Here is a 19,002-nt window from a genome sequence, read left to right as displayed (position 1 = left end):
CCTTTCTCTCCTCTCTCTCCTCTCTCCGTGCCTTCGTCTCTCTCGCTCTCTCGGACGAGCGTTGTTAGCTCTAACTCGCGCACCTATCAGCTTTGTTTCTTACTTCCTTTCTTTCTTCGCGGTTTCACCTCTTCCGATCGCCGTTTACGCCTGTACACTTCTATGCAGAAATTCTTTTGCGCGCGAAATGAACTCTCAATCAGTGAGTGCTGTATCGTGCAGCTATATCTTATGGATCTCTCAACCATAATATTTGTGCTGCAGACCACATAAGAGGGACAGCAATAATCTTTTGGTTGAGACAACCATATACGAGGGTATTATAACCGAATGTTACGTATCGTAAGAACTACGGTTATGACAACTGTATAAATGGGCATATCTTAACAGCTACATTCAATGTAATATCAATTTAACTTGAATTCACATACATTTCTCTTTTAAACATAGAGAACATTGTTGTAACAACCGTAACAATTTTCTCCGTGTAACAGTTCTATAAAGAGTTCTGCCATATAAAAGCAAAAAAATTAATTATAAGGTACTAAAAAAAATTACAATGCATCGAGTATACCGGTTGAGACGCCAGTTGAAATCTCGGAGTTCCGGTTTATGTAAAATATTTTTCGAATAGTTTTGAGCATATTGAAACATTTTCTAAAGAGTTCCGAGCGTTAGAATCTTTGTGTTATATTTAAAAAAATTAATATTAACATAAAAGTAATCATGACAGAAGAAGATGAGACGCTGTGTGAAATCTCGGAGTTTTGGCTTATATAAAATATTTTTCGTATAGTTCTGAGCATACTAAAGCATTTTCTAAAGAGTTCCCGCCACTAGCTACGTTGTATATATATGTTTATTAACTTTAGCAAACACTAGTTACGTTGTATAATTTTTAAATCAAGAGACACGGCAGTGTCTCGCGCCAAGTACACGCGGAGCGAGACCGACCGTGACTCTTTTACGCGACGCGACGGGTTGCGAGTACCTGAGATGTTGAGATCTCGATAACGAGTGAACGGATCAAGTTCTAAGTAGCCTTGATCGATAGCTTGGGGTCCAATTAGGGGGGGGGGTTTCTCTTATAATATTCCGCTACGTGCCCTACGAGCGGAGATATTGCGACGCAAAGTCCAAATATGAAAATTTATTTTTAAGATACTCCTCCTCCTAACGCCGCGACATATCTATCAAAGAAACGTCACTTTCACTTTTTCGCCGCTGGCGGCGCTTTCGCGCAGTGCAGATAGTGCGTTCGTGGTTTAGTTAATCGCCGCTGGCGGCGCTTTCGCGCAGTGCAGATAGTGCGTTCGTGGTTCAGTTAATAATAAATAAACGTGTGTGTACTGCGCGCAGTGCAGATAGTGCGTTTAGCGCGCTATATCAGTCAGTTCAATTAACTATCGAGAGACACGGTAGTGTCGGAGCGAGACCGACTGTGACTCTACGCGACGCGACGATTAATTCATGGTGATTGTTTATCCTATATCTATTTTCTATTCTATATATTACTGTTATTTACTAGTTACTACTATACTATATATACTTATACTTATTACTACGTTTACGTGAGTGTTTACACAGGTTAACCTAGATTGTGCATAACATGGATAATATTGCGATCTCCCGCCTCTCCCCTATTTTCTCAATGTGTATTTCTGACTTTTGGTTGGAGGTTACGCTGTCAGCCGTAATCTGAAGCGATCTGTATCTGCCAATAGGTACGTTTCCTTACATAAAATTCTTGTGCATTAAGTTCCATAAACGTCTTCGCGTGTTGCGATTAGTTTATCAGGCCAGAGTTATATTCGTCTGGATTTAAGGACTATATTCCCTCATGTCTCTTCGCCACAGGATAATTTGTCACTCTGATCTTTTCAGGTATGGTAGAGGATAGAAAGTACGAGATTCCAAGCTGTATCGAGTGCGACGGTTATCGAGGTACGTTGTAAAATGACCACGTTAAGGTAAAACCGATAAGGTAAAAAAAAAGAGCTTATTTATTCTCGTTATCGTATCCGGTTTATATAAAACAAGTCGGAAAAAAATATTCTACGTTTAAAATTTCGAGACAGCTCGAGGAGGCTTTATAGAAATTTGTCGTGCGAGGTTTTCGTGGTTATTTATTTATTATAACATAGACATCAATTGTTATATATTGTCAATAATTTACTTATAAATATATTTCAGTTTTTATTAGAATATTTACATATATATATATATATGTCTAAATTGCTTTTTAAAATATGATATTTTGTCACGGATACTTTGAATGATTAAAGCGGCTGAATTGTGTGAGTTAGACTATCTTGTATAAAATCGAGTTCTGTAATTTTGTTTCAGATGCTGACTAGTGAAATTGTAACATTCAATAATCTGCGTTTAATAATCAACAGTTGGCAACCTCTGAAGAGAAAAAGAACATTATACAAAATGAGAGTGGTAAATCAGGAGAACAAAATCCAGGTACAAACTTATATTTCAGTATATAAGTGTACTATTAAAAGAACTATTTAGCATGTTACTTTATAAAAAGAATTTATTTTAGATAAGGAGATTGCAGGGACTGAGATAAAGAATACAGAAGATACAAGCAGAGTAGATAAATCAAAAATAGACGAATCATCTATTTCTAAAAATGATATATTCACTAATCACACAACGACAGATATAATAATTTTGTTCCCCATACGATCAATTAAGTTATCAATATTCTTATGACTATTGTAACTTTAGATACGCGAGAGTTAGACAGATCATGAGGATACAGAAACTACACAGCAACTGAAAAATCAGCTAGGTGTGTTAATGAACCAATTGGCCACTCTATCGGTAGAAAAGTAAAAAATGGAAGCGAACTTCCAAATGGACAAGAAGCAATTGAGAAGCGAACGTGACGAAGTAAGATGAAAAGTTTGACATCTGTCCTGTTATCAGGATTGTTCAATTGAGCGTTAATGTTTGCAGTGTGAAAAAGTAATTAAAGATCTGAAAGATAGGCTGAAGAAGGCTCAAAATGTCAATCATTCCGCAATCGAGCATGTAAAGTGCAAATTAATCATGGAGCGGCACGACAGAGAGAAAGAACACGCCGACTTTGTCAAAAAAATGAGGTAATGAGTCCATTTTTTCTAATTATGTAAAATTATATTATTCGTGAAATGTTTACACACTACAAATATTAAAATAAACAATGTTTTTGTAATAAAACTACGAGCTGTATATCCATTAACGATATTCTTGTAGAGAATTACAGAAATTACTATACGACGAGCAGCGCAGCAAGGAACAGTTTGAAGGACAATTGAAGACGCATCTTGCGAATAAGACACAATGCAAGATTCTCGAAGCCGAGCTAGAAATTATCAAGACCAAGCTCAAACAAACCGAAGAAGCTGCGAAAGAGACACCGCCGCATCTTCTTTCCTTTCAAGCCGAGATGGCTGTGATGAAAAATCAACATTTGAATGCGATTCGTGAAGTAAAGCTCGCTGAGAATTAATTAGCACGTTATACGACAAAGTTGTCGGATATAACAAAGTTAAGCAATACGTTTTGATGTAGGAGCAAAAAAGAGCCGCCGCTGCGGAGCAGCAAGCGAGAGGATCGGTCATCATGCACGAGGCGAGAGTGGCTGGCTTGGAGGCTCGATTAGCTGAACTCTCCGAGATCGTTGGAGGCTACGACAGACTGAAGCAACAGGACCAATTAGCCATTCAGAAATTAAAGGACCAATTGGCTGCTTTGTAGGATACCGAACACAGCGAACAAGTTGTGACGTCGAGTAACCGGAGTTTCCCGGAGAAAATTATTTCCAAGATAAAGTCCCTGTATATTCGCTTGCTGGATCTTGACAATAAAAAGAGGGATTCAACCTATGTAAAATGTAAGTGACATTAACATGTTCGATAAAACGTGAAAAATAGAATAAGAATTTGAATAAATGATTCAAATATATATGTATGTTTCACGTTTAGCATTGTTGAATATTTTGGATCTGCGGGATGAACATCTTGATTAGAAGATTTCTCAAGGAGAAATACGACGCGCTTTTACAAGAATTTGAAGACTACAAACATCAAGCAATGTGTAAATATAATATGTCATCTAACGTGCTTGGTAGTACTCAACAACAAAGACACAGCCTGTCTCTGATGCATGATAAAAATCATGATAAGATTCAATTAAATCTCCTCAAGGTTCATAACAGCAACTTGGAGGAAAGGATACGTATGATTAACAATGAAATAATAAGTAAAGAGAGAGTTTTACAGGAACAATTGGAGCATCAACACAAAGTAATTATTTTGCTAATAATCAATTTTAAAAGTAGTCAAAAATTTTCAAACCTATTACTTTTGTTGAAAGTTTTCATGTATTTAATCTTTTTAATTAAAAGACTAAAAGCCAAACTTTATCCTCAGTTATTTCAAGAAAAACGTTCGAAACTGGAGCACACGTTGCATCACAAAGATAACGAGTATCGTAATAGAATATCTATATTAGAGCAACAATTACTGCGACAAAGAGAGAGATCTATGGCTCTTGTGGAGGAAAAGGATAAAGAGATATTAACTCTAAAAGCATCATTTCGCGCATTGTTACCTAATAAACAGACTTCTGGTACGACGGAAAATAAGACACATTTGAAAAGATACGAGAACACCATCGAGCCGGTCACCGATCTGGTAACGGGATTATTGACGAACGACAGTCCTCCGATATTGCATTACACTCAAGAATTAGCCAGGAAGGAGGTGCAAGTGTCATCATCAAGGAAGAAGATTCTGGAATTGGAGGCAACGATGAGAGAGCAACAGAGAGAAATGCTCCATATGAAAGAACAGCAACAGGAGGAGATTAAAAAGTTGAAGGCGCATATCACTAGGTGATCATAACACAATATCGATAAAAATAATTAATAAAATAGATATTAGATAATGGAAGCTAATTATTTCACGTATAGAACTAATAAAAAGATTTATATCGCAGGCTGGAAGCGTGTAAATCGAGAGGGCGCTAATCTGGAATATCTGAAGAATGTATTTATAAATTATTTAACAACAAACGATGCGTCGAGCAAATGGCACATGTTGAATGCCATTTCAACAGTATTGCGTTTTACATCTGACGAGCTGAGTAAAGTTAAACATTAAGAATAGATATTTTTTTATTATGGCTATATTTCTCACATAGAAAAAATAAATATACAAACGGATATGAATTCTCTCAATAAGGTTTCTAGTTTCTATATCGCATAAGGCTAAATTACCTGAAGATAAAAAGGTTTGATTAACAGAATTAAAAAAGTTACATATCACAATTTAAGGATATATAATATAAAAAAAAAAAAAAAAAACAAAGTGTTATAAACTAGTATTATAAAACTAAACATGTAAAATAGACAAGTATATTTATTATATATTTCATAGGATGCTTTTGTTAATCAAGAGATCGCTTTTCGCTTTTACATTATTTTAAAATTGTACGTTTTGATTGTTTCTGCTCTTCCGCTTCCTCCTCTTCCCCTTCCTCTTGCGTATATGTGGCGGTTACGCCCGGCTCGTGCCCATCTCTTTGCTGTAACAAACAGAAATTTATTTATTTTACAAAAAATAGCTAGCGAACAAACCCAGTTCAGTTAAAAACGCTAAAAGATTAAATATCATAACCGTATTTTAAAAGATTACTTGTACTTACGTTTTTGTTGAGTTGATTGAGTTGTTGATGTAGGCGTTGTTGGTGGTGCCGGTGCCGATGTTGATGGCTGTGAAGGTGCCGGCAGTGTGTGTACAAATAGCTGTGGCGATGGCGAATGGTGAATTGCGGCGAGTTGTCGCCGCAATTGCGCATTTTCTTTTTTAAGGCGTATTACTTCGTCTTTATCGTCCTTATCGTCCTTATTATCCTCCGTCATATCGACATCGATATTGCCGTCTACGTTGGAGTTTTTCTCTTCATCCTATAAAATAATTTTAATTAATATTTTTTTATTATTTATTACGCGACGCGACGAGTTTTGCGAGTATCCGAGATATTTTTTTATTACGCGACGCGACGAGTTGCGAGTATCCGAATTTGTATGACCAGTCTACAACGAGTCGTTAGTTTTTAGTTGGATGTCGGAAGAGCCGGGATGTCGGAAAAAGTCATAAATGTATCGTAAAGCGATCGGAAGTCTATAATCGGCGATCGTAAGCGATTGGCCAAATGCCATCTCTTAACGATCACCGATTACGGATTTCCGATTGCTTTACGATACGCTTCTTCCAACATTTGACTAACGACTATAACGATTCATTGTAGACTGGCTATTAGATTAAATGTATTTATTAGATTTAATGTATACTCACAGCCATATTGAGATGGTTCAACTTTTGTAAAATATCCAGTTTGCAGCAGCAGCAGCAACAGGCACAATGGCTCGTCTTCTTCCTCCGCCACGTGAATAGTATACTATACACAACACGCTCGATCGGGAAAGAGCGTGACCGATCTAACGACGAGGCGTACGGTTTTGAAAGCGATTTGACTTGACGTGATTTGGATAAAATACGTCCGCGCACGTTGAGCGAACGCACCACAATGGCTGACAATGGCTCGTGACTGGAGGCCGATCCCGCGCTCGTGTAACGTTAAGATAGTTTTTTGTTTTCCACGGCTCATGCATTATAAAGGCAGACTTATAAAGGCCGTAATTGTTGATAAGTCGTAAACCCTAAGAAATTGACCAATGACAGTCGTGAGAAGAATAATAATCGACTGTTGTGATTAATATACTATACTATATACTACGTTTACGCGAGCGTAAATTATCATTCGTAAATTACTACAGAATCCTCCCATTTACGCGAAGGAATTATCGTAAGTTACACATTAGGGCTTACAGCTTAAATTCAACGGTTACGGCCTTTATAAATCGGCCTTATAGTGCGATTCGGGCCTTATATGCGCAATGCGGAATTGTTGGAACGAAGTTCGTTCAATCGCAGACATTTCGCCATAATGTCCCATGAAGCGAAATTTGCACAAGCGCAACTGACGCTAGCCATTCGTTTATTGTATCTATAAAAAAAAAATGTATATTATTGGTACGCACAGATTACGCTTCCACGTTTTCCGCTGCATGGGATATTAGAAAATATATTTCATTGGATAAAAAAATCGGCGGAATGAACGTAAAGAAGGTCAAACCAATTTTCGAACGTTCTGCTAATTCCGCATTGCGCATGCGTTTCGTACCATGGAATCACATCATTAAAATTGCAAACACGTATTGTTTATCGATACGCGATTATCGAACTGGGATTATCGACTGTGATAGTTTGTGCGATCATGATTTGTCAAGTTTAAGAGTCTTCTAAATATCAAAGTCGAATCGGCACTGAGGTTAAAGCGCGGAGCACACACTTCTGCACAACGCATAATGTGTAAGCATTAAGCCGTGATCAGACTACGGATTGGGATTGAGATTGGATTGAAATTTAATCAATCAGAATAAAGAAAACTAATTTCAAGTTTAGTGAATTTTGCTCTAATTGGTCAAATTTCAATCCAATTTCAATCCTAATCCGTAGTCTGATCACGGCTTAAGAAAATTGATTGGTCTATTTTCTTATGCACATGTGTATGGACCAATCAATTTTCTTATGCTTACGCATTATGCGTTGTGCAGAAGTGTGTGCTCCCCGCTTAATGATGGTGAAAATATATACAATTATGCCGGAGGAATATTGAAAAAATGAAATCTCGTTGGAAGACGCGTTTAAAGAATCGCACGTGTCGAAAAATCCAGTAATACGTGCCTAATCTAATAATAATAAACGATATGTAATAAAACCAATGTACGTTTATCTTTTATTTTTTTTTGCGCACCAATTTACTGTTCCATATATATAGCCGATATATCTGTACTCCATAATTGCATTTTGAAATTTAAATTAAAGTGTTGATCAAGTATTCCTCATATTGTTCTCTCTAAAACTTTAGACTTAATATTATGAATAGATAGGTATTAGGAAATAATCTTATATCATTCTTTCTTATTTATAAATATTATTATTATTAATCATTACATGACGAAAAGACCGCAGATGTGTTCGACGTAAACAAAAAACATGCTATCATATATTACGTTTATTTTAATGGAAATAAATGTGGTATATTTTACGGTTTCCTCTTCCCATGTATTTGTTATTACCAAGGCCGCGACCGTGATCACGACCGCAACCGCGATTACAACGACTATGATCCGCTCTTTGCCACCATGGCGGTCCTGTAATAAATTTTAAATTTGTTATACACATTTATATCTTATATATATACATATATATATATATATATATGTATATATATATATATATATATAATATAATATAATATTTAATTTTAATATTTTACTTTATATTTTTATTTAAATACTTACTAGGTTGTGCTGTCTCAGCTGACGATACAGCTGCTGTATTTGTTGCTGGTGTTGTACTTGTTGCTGCTGGCCTTGATTTTGCAGCAAGAGCTGCCTTTGTTTTTACCAGGTCTGCTTCTAAAGACTTTATTTTGTCTTTATATTGCTGCTCTCTTGCAATATTGTTCACCTTATTCTGTATGTCTACCTGGCAAAAAATAATTCACTATTTTATTAATGCTTTATTTGGCATTGATAGTTTTAAGCGATTCAACTCACTTAAAAACTTTATATATATACGCAATAACTTGACAATAAAGAACTCTTTCCAGATTCTTTTCAGTTTACTATGTGTGATGGACTTGAGAGTAACTGCTTGGAAAGAATTCTTTATTGTCAAGTTAGAACCAGCGCACGTACATTGCCGTAGCGTCTTACATTTTATGTGAGAATCTTGCGTTACGCGACACGTAAGCCAACGCACAAAGAAAAACGTAAACACGATTGCGTGATTGGTGATGATACGCTCGTTCCGTTTCTCGTAATCCACTTCATGGGACTCTACTCTTACAATTTAGATCTGTGTAATAATAATAACCTTTGTTTTTACCAGATCTGCTTCTAATTTTGCAGCAAGAGCTGCCTTCGTTTTTACCAGGTCTGCTTCTAAAGACTTTATTTTGTCTTTATATTGCTGCTCCCTTGCAATATTGTCCACGTCATCCTGTATGTTTACCTGGCAAAAAATAATTCACTATTTTATTAATTCTTTATTTGGCATTGATAGTTTTAAGCGATATATACGCAATAACTTGACAATAAAGAACTCTTTCCAGATTCTTTTCAGTTTACTATGTGTGATGGACTTGAGAGTAACTGCTTGGAAAGAATTCTTTATTGTCAAATTAGGGCCAGCGCACGTATATTGCCGTAGCGTCTTACACTTTATGCGAGAATCTTGCATTACGCGACACGTAAGCCAACGTACAAAGAAAAATGTAAACACGATTGCGTGATTAGTGATGATACGCTCGTTTCGTTTCGCGTAATCCACTTCGTGGGACTCTACTCTTACAATTTAGATTTGTGTAATAATAACCTTTGTTTTTATCAGGTCTGCTTCTAATTTTGCAGCAAGAGCCTTTGTTTTTACCAGGTCTGCTTCTAAAGACTTTATTTTGTCTTTATATTGCTGCTCCCTTGCAATATTGTCCATGTCATCCTGTATGTTTACCTGGCAAAAAATAATTCACTATTTTATTATTTCTTTATTTGGCATTGATAGTTTTAAGCAATACAACTCACTTAAAAACTTTATATATACGCAATAACTTGACAATAAATAACTCTTTCCAGATTCTTTTCAGTTTACTATGTGTGATGGACTTGAGAGTAACTGCTTGGAAAAAATTCTTTATTGTCAAGTTAGGGCCAGCGCACGTATATTGTCGTAGCGTCTTACGCTTTATGTGACAATCTTGCGTTACGCGACACGTAAGCCAACGTACAAAGAAAAATGTAAACACGATTGCGTGATTAGTGATGATACGCTCTTTTCGTTTCGCGTAATCCACTTCGTGGGACTCTACTCTTATAATTTAGATCTGTGTAATAATAACCTTTGTTTTTATCAGGTCTGCTTCTAATTTTGCAGCAAGAGCCTTTGTTTTTACCAGGTCTGCTTCTAAAGACTTTATTTTGTCTTTATATTGCTGCTCTCTTGCAATATTGTTCACCTTATTCTGTATGTCTACCTGGCAAAAAATAATTCACTATTTTATTATTTCTTTATTTGGCATTGATAGTTTTAAGCAATACAACTCACTTAAAAACTTTATATATACGCAATAACTTGACAATAAATAACTCTTTCCAGATTCTTTTCAGTTTACTATGTGTGATAGACTTGAGAGTAACTGCTTGGAAAGAATTTTTTATTGTCAAGTTAGGGCCAGCGCACGTATATTGTCGTAGCGTCTTACGCTTTATGTGACAATCTTGCGTTACGCGACACGTAAGCCAACGTACAAAGAAAAATGTAAACACAATTGCGTGATTAGTGATGATACGCTCTTTTCGTTTCGCGTAATCCACTTCGTGGGACTCTACTCTTATAATTTAGATCTGTGTAATAATAACCTTTGTTTTTATCAGGTCTGCTTCGAATTTTGCAGCAAGAGCCTTTGTTTTTACCAGGTCTGCTTCTAAAGATTTTATTTTGTCTTTATATTGCTGCTCCCATGCAATATTGTCCGGGTCATCTAGTATATTTACCTGGCAAAAAATAATTCACTATTTTATTAATTCTTTATTTGGCATTGATAGTTTTAAGCGATTCAACTCATTTAAAAACTTTATATATATACGCAATAACTTGACAATAAAGAACTCTTTCCAGATTCTTTTCAGTTTACTATGTGTGATGGACTTGAGAGTAACTGCTTGGAAAGAATTCGTTATTGTCAAGTTAAAGCCAGCGCACGTACATTGCCGTAGCGTCTTACACTTTATGTAAGAATCTTGCGTTACGCGACACGTAAGCCAACGCACAAAGAAAAACGTAAACACGATTGCGTGATTGGTGATGATACGCTCGTTCCGTTTCGCGTTAATAATAATATACATATTACATATTTTTTGACACTTGCGAATATATGATCATCCGCTGGATTCATTTCTGCATTTCTTTGAGACGTCATGGTTATACCGAGCCTGGGCTTCGTTGTCGTCGATCCGCGAAGTGCGCCGAGTGCCGCGCGGGTGTCCGCGATAATCGCCGGTGGTGTGTAATATAATAAGTTGACATAAACTGCAGAAGCAAATAAACTCACTGTAGGTTGAATTAATACGAATGATACCATACGCAACACGCGGTCTTCCCGCCTTCCTCTATAAACATCTGCGCCATCAACTCACGGTCGTACTCGCTAGGGGGGACACAGCCAATCCCAGACCGCCGCATTACGAAACTGAAGGTGCACGCACATTTTGGCGCTGTTGTCGGACAACGCAGCCAATCGCATATGAAGTAGCCGATGCGCATGCAGGCTACTTCCGGTATGGTCCCGCGGTGTTGTAATCTTATAATTAATTCTTTGTTTTCTATGGTTATGTATTATAAGATTGTTGCTAATACATACTGTTTATCGATACGTCGATACGCGATTATCGAACTAGGATTACCGACAGGGCTAGTTTGCGCGATTATCATGATTTATTAGGTTCATGGTTGTAGTCTTGAGACTTTATGTCAGTGACATTGGCCTAGTTTATACCGACCGTTTGATACGCGTACCAAGTACTATATCTGTATCAAATTTGTATCAAATCTCGGTTTACACCGGGATAACCCGAGATTTGATACGGATTTGATACGGATATATTACTTGGTACGCGTATCAAACGGTCCGGTGTAAACTAGGCCATTCGGTTCATGGTTGTAGTCTTGAGATTTTATGTCAGTGACATGTGAGTGACACGATGTGAATCCTTAAATTGATCAAGGATTAATAATAAAGCAAAGAAAAGAAGCAAACAATTAGTATTCGAATTTGTAAGTAGAGTATTTGCTGTCCCTTTTTGCGTATAATTATGAAAAATATTAAATATTTATGTACTTATAGGATTGTGTCTGGAATTCGATGCAACCGTGTGTTTACGTGTCTTAAGGGGATGCTGGAGCCGTAGCCGAACTCGATCAGCGTCGATAAAGAAGTGCTCACCGACTATATCTGTCCTTGTATAGACAAAGATATAGACAAGGATAGCACGCTACAGTGCACGCAAACATACACACGATGCACATCGACATTATACTTTTATATTACGCTTCCAAATCTTGATTTGGAGGGTTTATCGATGTTTTTCTTGTTGTGCAATTCGGGGGAACTTGTTTTCGCGTTCGTACCAATGGTATATCTCTTATATGAAATACATCTTGTGACGAGCTGACAGCTCGCCGCAACTCGAGACGCCATATTGGGATAAAAGTAGGATAAGGAAATCTGTACGTCCGTAATTTTTTCTCGTTTTCTATATAAAATCGGAGTTCCCCCGAATCATTAATGTATGTACTGCAATTCTGGAGAAGGATTTTTAATTCTGTCAAATTAATACGACGCTACGTGCCGACAAAAAATGCCGGTAAAACAGACGGCTCCAGCATCCCCTTAAGGTATGTAACATAATACATATAAAATTAGCGTCTTGATACTTTGATATTATTTGGAACATTTTTAAGGTAGTTTGTCCGTGACGATATTGTTAAAAAGTTAATTACAGATAAATGACATTATAGTATTTGGTTGGGATTGTCCGTGTTATGGATGTGTGTAAATCTCATATGTACATATATATACACACACACTAATGTATACTATTATAGATGTTTAAAGGTTAGCTGTCATATTCTTGCAAGTTCTTTTATCATCTAGTTTTTCATTAAATACATGTATGTAAAAAACTAACTTTTATTTCTATTGTACATGTGTGTAGAACATGTTTACGTTAATAGGCTGTCTATAAATTTTACAAGATTCCTAAATAAAAGAGTTTACGGATGTACTACCTTAAAATCAGTGATATCAGGAAATGTCTCTCGTTCAATTTTCAATAAATTATCCTTCTTAAATACATTTAAAACATTTTTCGTATGCATTATGACTTTTATTTATAACAAAATTATTAGAATTTTCTGGTTTATAATTATCATTGTACATAAAATTGAATTACAATCTACTTTGTGATATAAAGGTCAGTTTGTCTCTATGGTTGAACAATTTGTAACATTAATCAAATGAGATATATTTATTTAATTCACTATGATTAAAGTTGTCTATATCATTGTTTCTTCTTTTTCAGTCAATTATCTATATCCTTGTATCATTGTTTTTTCTTTCTTAAGCAATTATTTATATCTTTTTTTATAAATACAGAGTGTCATTTTATCGACGCAGGCAAATATCTAAAAAAATATGGAAGTTACGGAAAAATGTTTCAGACAAAAGTTGTATGGTCTAAAGGAAGATACATGATTCCGATGTAAGTCATATCGTAGATGTCGTTTTCAAGAAATTTTAAAGACGACTAATTTTTTAAATAGAACTTAATTTTTTTCTTGAAATAAAAGTTATAGATCTCGTCGGGACGTTTTCAAAACACTATAATAAAGCTCTCTTTTATCAAGAATTTTTTATTTTAAATTTTGTATCTTAATATTTTAAAATAAAATATGAAATATCTTGTAAAGTATTCACTTGTCGACTTTACTTTTATACTTTTATATGTAGAATAATGAAAGAAATCGATTGTTGTAAACAAAAATAGAAAAAATTATTTGAAAAAATTTGATTGTATTTTGCAGACGCATTTATTGCAAATGTAAAGAGTTTTATTATAGTGTTTTGAAAACGTCTTGACGAGATATACCACTCTTATTTCAAGAAAAAAAATCAAGTTTTATATAAGAAATTAGTCGCTTTTAAAATTTCTTAAAAACGATGACATCTATAATGTGACTCGCGTCAGTCTTTCATATTTTTCGAGATATTTGTCTGCGTTGATTAAAATAACTCATCATATATATTATATTAATATAGAGGGTGTCTTAGAGCACTCGTATCACCCGATTTATTCGTAAACGCGACATTTTAGAGAAAAACGTTTCAGACAAAAGTTGTACGGTTACAAGAGGTACATAAGATAGTGTTGGTTTGACCATACCCTGTATATTATATCCTGCATATTATATTAATATATATAGGATGTCAAGTAATAAATAAATAAATAAATAAAAATAAGTTGACCACTTCTTGTGACAGGTATAGCCGGTTAAACTGAATCAAAAAGTTCTTTACCATTTTTCTCAGTAATTAATGAAAAATTAATTAATAAGGATAAGCGAATCAGTGTGTCCATACGATTCGACAAAGAGTAACCTAACGTTTACGTTGCTTAGGCGCATGGTAAGGCATTGGGAGGAGCGCTGCTTAAATAATAACAGCCATACATGAGTTACATTTCTGCGTAGCAGTTGTTTATAAAGCGCTTCTCCGAATATTTTGCAGCGTGCGTAGCAATGTAGATGGTGGGCTATTCCTTTTTATCAATTAAACTTTTATTTAAAAATGACGTAAGGAGTTTGGTAAGGAGTTAATTGTTTATAATAATACTGATTTAGAGTTTAATGTTATACTATTTCTATTTGTTTTAGATTGTCCTTTATTTTCTACAGGTAAGTCTCTCTCTCTCTCTCTCTCTCTCTCTCTCTCTCTCTCTCTCTCTCTCTCTCTCTCTCTCTCTCTCTCGCTGGTCACGATATTTTGGAATTGTCTTTATCAATTAATGTTAGTCTTGTATCTCAACGCTCCATGTCTCGACGAAACTTCAAAGACATTGATGCTTCTGAATTTGTTGAACATCTTAGATCTATTGCTGATGTGGTTCAGGCTGAGACTGGCGAGCTGTCTGACACTAATGTTGACGGTTTCTGCAACGTGCTGTCTCGCAATTTGTTGCAGACTCTTGATGTGTTTGCTCCCATGAGGGAATTCGTGGTCAGAAGGCCTCCAGCACGATGGCTTACGTCGGAATTGGTGGCTCGTATGCGTGTCCGCAATCAGTTATACAAACAGGCTAAACGTTCCCGCTCTCTATTGGGCTACGCGACCTACAGACTTTTCCGTAACCAGCTGAATGCAGATATCAAGCGTGCCAAGAGTGATTTTCATTACAACTCACTCATCAATATTACTGATCCGGCTAAATTATGGCGGGAATTGGCTCGGCTGGGACTTGCGAAATCGACTCTTATTTCTCCGTTACATTTTTTTACGTCTAATCAGCTTAACTTATATTATGCTTCGGTTTCTAATGCACAGCCTCCTTGCATGTATTCTGATTATATCTCGGCCATTGCTCTAGTAAGCCCTCCTGTTAATAGGCCTGAATTTGTTTTCTCTTCTGTCTCACCTCGCTCTGTTTTTGAAGCTATTTCTGAGAAGCCTCTTCATTCATATGCATCTGGTGCCGACGGTATTCCTTTGTATGTTTTGCGTATTGCTTGGCCAATTATCTCGTCATGTTTGACGTCTTTGCTGAATCGATCTCTACATTCTTCTGTGTTTCCGTCTGAGTGGAAGAGAGCTTATATACGTCCGCTCTCAAAAATTCGAACACCTCTTTCTCCGTCTGACACTAGACCGATTGCTAACCTGCCAGAACTGTCTAAAGTATTCGAGAAGATTGTGGCTGCACAAATACTTGACTATTTACACGAGCATGACATCCTCAATCCCAGACAGTCTGCGTATCGCTCGAGTTATAATACTCAGTCAGCTCTTCTACGTGTTTGCAATGACATCAAGCAGGGAATTGATGAAGGTTTAATCACTATTATGATTCTCTTTGATTTCAGCAAGGCGTTTGACACTGTTCCCCACTTACTGCTACTTATCAAGCTTAAAGAAATTGGCTTTTCTGTTGCAGTCCTAAACTGGATATTCTCGTATTTAACTGGCCGTTCTCAAGCGGTTATTGACGATGCTGGGAACCTCTCTGATTGGGTATTTACCTCATCTGGAGTTCCGCAAGGTTCCGTACTTGGCCCTCTCTTGTTTATATTATTCATCAACGACATATGTAAAATTTTGCGTTATGTGCTTCACATGATATTTGCTGACGACATTCAAATTTATCTCTCATGCTCACCTGCCAACATTTTACATGCCTTGGAACTAATTTCGAGAGATGCCAACGCCATTTTTAACTATGCCAATTCCAACGGTCTCAAACTCAATCCTGCAAAATCAAAGGTCATCATATTTGGCAGTCAAGCGTATGTAAACGGCATCGATCTTGGCAGTACACCGCCTATTGTCGTAAACAACACGCCTTTACCTTATGTGAGTGAGGTACGGAACTTAGGTGTCATCCTCACGTCCAATTTATCCTGGACGAATCATATCTCGTTGGTTTCGCAGAGAGTCCATCATGCTTTATACAATCTGAAATACAATAAAAACTCTCTTTCCACCAATCTCAGGATCAAGCTCGTAACAACCTTGATCATACCGCATATTGATTACTGTTGCCTTGTATACCATGGTCTGACCAAGGAACTGAACACCAAGTTGCAGAGACTTGTCAATTGTTGTATTAGGTTTATTTACGACCTTAAGCGAGATGAACACATTACTCCATATCGACGTAGGTTGAATTGGCTTTCCGTTGAAAATAGACGGTACTACTTTCTTGGATGCCAGATTTATCGTATCCTGCACTTGAGCTCACCATCATACCTGCGTGAACTTTTTACTCCGCCTGATCCTACTCTTAGGAAGTCTGACCGGCTTGCTTCATCTTCTGCTCAGACTTTTCATATTCCCGCTCATAGAACAGTCGCCTATAGATCCTCTTTCCAGCTTTCCTCCATTTACTTCTGGCATTCTCTTCCTAACTCAGTTACCTCAGCATCGTCTTTTGCATCATTTAAAAGCCTACTTCGCATGTTCTTGCTTTCATCTGAATCGGACGTATAAGTCTTGTGTTCTTTCTTCTTTTTTCTTCATTGTTCTGTGCACTCCCTATTTTTGTATTATATTGCGTTACCCTATTAGGTTTTAAGTTGCGCTAGTCCCTAAGTTGCGTCAGCTATAAGTTTGTTTTAGTATTATATTACTTTGTCTGAGAGTGAGCATATGCTGTTGTAATCAGACATTGTTGTCTTTTTTTTTTGCCCCTTAGCCATTGCTCGGGCATAATTAAACGTATCAATCAATCAATCAATCTCTCTCTCTCTCTCTCTCTCTCTCTCTCTCTCTCTCTCTCTCTCTCTCTCTCTCTCTCTCTCTCTCTCTCTCTCTTTCTCTCTCTCTCTCATGTTCTCCGGCTAATATCCGTCATGGATTGGAGTTAATCTCTAGGGATGCAAAAGCTATCTTTGCTTATGCAGAATCTAATGGTCTGAAACTTAATCCGTCCAAGTCTAAAGTGATGATTTACGGTAGCAATGCTTATGTTAGGAATATTGACCTTAGCCTTCTGCCTCCTGTCATGGTGAACCAGGTACCTATCCCTTTTGTTAGTGAGGTGAGAAACTTGGGAGTTGTTTTTACGCCTACTCTGTCCTGGAAGAGGCACATTTCGCATGTATCACAGAGGGTGCACTGTGCGTTGTACAAATTGAAATTTAACAAGAACTCTCTCTCTACCGAATTACGAATCAAATTAGTGACGACGTTGATTATGCCACATGTTGATTATTGCTGCCTTGTCTACGATGGTTTAAGCAATGAGCTGAATACGAAGTTGCAGAGACTTGTAAACTGCTGTGTAAGGTATATCTTTGATCTTAAACGCGACGAACACATTACGCCCTATAGGCGACGACTGGGATGGCTCTTAGTTGAGAATAGGAGATTGTATTTTCTTGGCTGTCAGGTCTATTGTATCTTGTTCCTAAATTCTCCAATCTACCTGAGGGAGCTCTTTACTTCGCCTGACCCGTCGCTTAGAAGATCTGATCGCCTTCCTGGTTCGTCGCAGACCTTTCATATACCGCCTTGCAGAACTACAACATATTGGAACTCTTTTCGTCTTTCTGCAATACGTTTTTGGCATTTTCTCCCCGACAACATAACATCCGCACCATCTCTTCCAACCTTCAAAAACTTACTCCGCTTGTATTTGTTAGCATCTGAATCTGGCTAATGCTTTATCTCTTTGGTTACCGGTGCGAACTTAGTGGTGCAATAGTTGCATAATTTAGTAGCTGCGTTGTGCATATATATGTTGTTATATTAGTTAAGGTTATACTATGTATCATATTAGTTTAAGGATATTATATATCATTATGCTTCATCAATGATTTTCTACCGGTGCGAACTTAGTAATGCAATAATCACAATCTAGTAGCTGCGTGATATTAGTTAAAAGTTATGTATTATATTATGTATCATTATGTATTCTCTGTGCATCATTAATTCTACATCAGGCCTACGCACATGCGGTTACCTTAGCTCAAATTATATTAGGCGCCTTCAAATTTACTTAAGCTACTTCTTGCTCATGCTTTTTCTTTTTCTTTTATTGTACTTTAGTTTTAAGTATATCGGATGCATCACAGTGGTCCATTGAGTGCATCCATGATTACTTATCTATGTACTTGTGATTTAGATCTTTTTTCTTTGATGTATTTTAGTTTAGGTATATCGAATGCATCAATATGGTCCACTGTGGTGCATCCATGATGATTTCTTACGTTATCTATGTACCTGGGATTTCGATTTTTGCCCTTTAGCAGATGTTTGGGCATAAATAAATTCAATCAATCTCTCTCTCTCTCTCTCTCTCTCTCTCTCTCTCTCTCTCTCTCTCTCTCTCTCTCTCTCTCTCTGGGTGAGTATGGTGTGCACGTCCGTTGTGTTGCTCCTGCTTTATACTGTCATATCTCTGCCGTGAGCTGCCTTCGGGCCCTTTTGTTGCAGGTATTGGCACATTCTTTAGTTGCTTTTCACGCACAAGTGGTATCTCTTGGGTGCTTGCAACCTAACCGAGTGCATTTCAACTGCAAATTCTATCGCCGCTTGCTGTTCCTG

At 36.8% G+C, this 19,002-nt stretch overlaps 2 protein-coding genes, 1 long non-coding RNA gene and 1 pseudogene across 3 annotated transcripts; 2 read left to right on the top strand and 2 right to left on the bottom strand.

Annotated features, from left to right (window-relative positions):
• The first annotated feature begins 15 nt into the window (after positions 1-15).
• On the top strand, positions 16-2,691 carry LOC139820001 (uncharacterized). Its single transcript, XR_011733867.1, has 4 exons — positions 16-1,724; positions 1,885-1,944; positions 2,347-2,469; positions 2,552-2,691. It is a non-coding gene; the product is annotated as an uncharacterized lncRNA (long non-coding RNA).
• A 15-nt stretch (positions 2,692-2,706) lies between these two features.
• LOC139819996 (GRIP and coiled-coil domain-containing protein 1-like) lies at positions 2,707-5,239 on the top strand (annotated as a pseudogene).
• Positions 5,240-5,399: 160 nt separating this feature from the next.
• Positions 5,400-7,071, bottom strand: LOC139820000 (uncharacterized). The gene is made up of 3 exons (XM_071789874.1): positions 6,357-7,071; positions 5,704-5,965; positions 5,400-5,583 (listed from the first exon to the last, which is right to left on the bottom strand). Exons 1-3 carry the CDS (start codon positions 6,360-6,362, stop codon positions 5,471-5,473), a joined length of 381 nt encoding a protein of 126 aa, XP_071645975.1. The 5' UTR covers positions 6,363-7,071; the 3' UTR covers positions 5,400-5,470.
• A 189-nt stretch (positions 7,072-7,260) lies between these two features.
• LOC139819999 (uncharacterized) lies at positions 7,261-12,356 on the bottom strand. The gene is made up of 7 exons (XM_071789873.1): positions 11,056-12,356; positions 10,547-10,681; positions 10,027-10,161; positions 9,507-9,641; positions 9,006-9,143; positions 8,429-8,615; positions 7,261-8,278 (listed from the first exon to the last, which is right to left on the bottom strand). The coding sequence occupies exons 1-7, from the start codon at positions 11,266-11,268 to the stop codon at positions 8,145-8,147; spliced, it is 1,077 nt and encodes a 358-aa protein (XP_071645974.1). The 5' UTR covers positions 11,269-12,356; the 3' UTR covers positions 7,261-8,144.
• Positions 12,357-19,002: the final 6,646 nt, after the last annotated feature.

This window comes from Temnothorax longispinosus, chromosome 10 (genome assembly GCF_030848805.1).
Source record: "Temnothorax longispinosus isolate EJ_2023e chromosome 10, Tlon_JGU_v1, whole genome shotgun sequence".
NCBI classification, from domain to species: domain Eukaryota; kingdom Metazoa; phylum Arthropoda; class Insecta; order Hymenoptera; family Formicidae; genus Temnothorax; species Temnothorax longispinosus.
The sequence above is the reverse complement of the archived record's forward strand: the minus strand, read 5'-3'. Positions and strand labels throughout refer to the sequence as shown.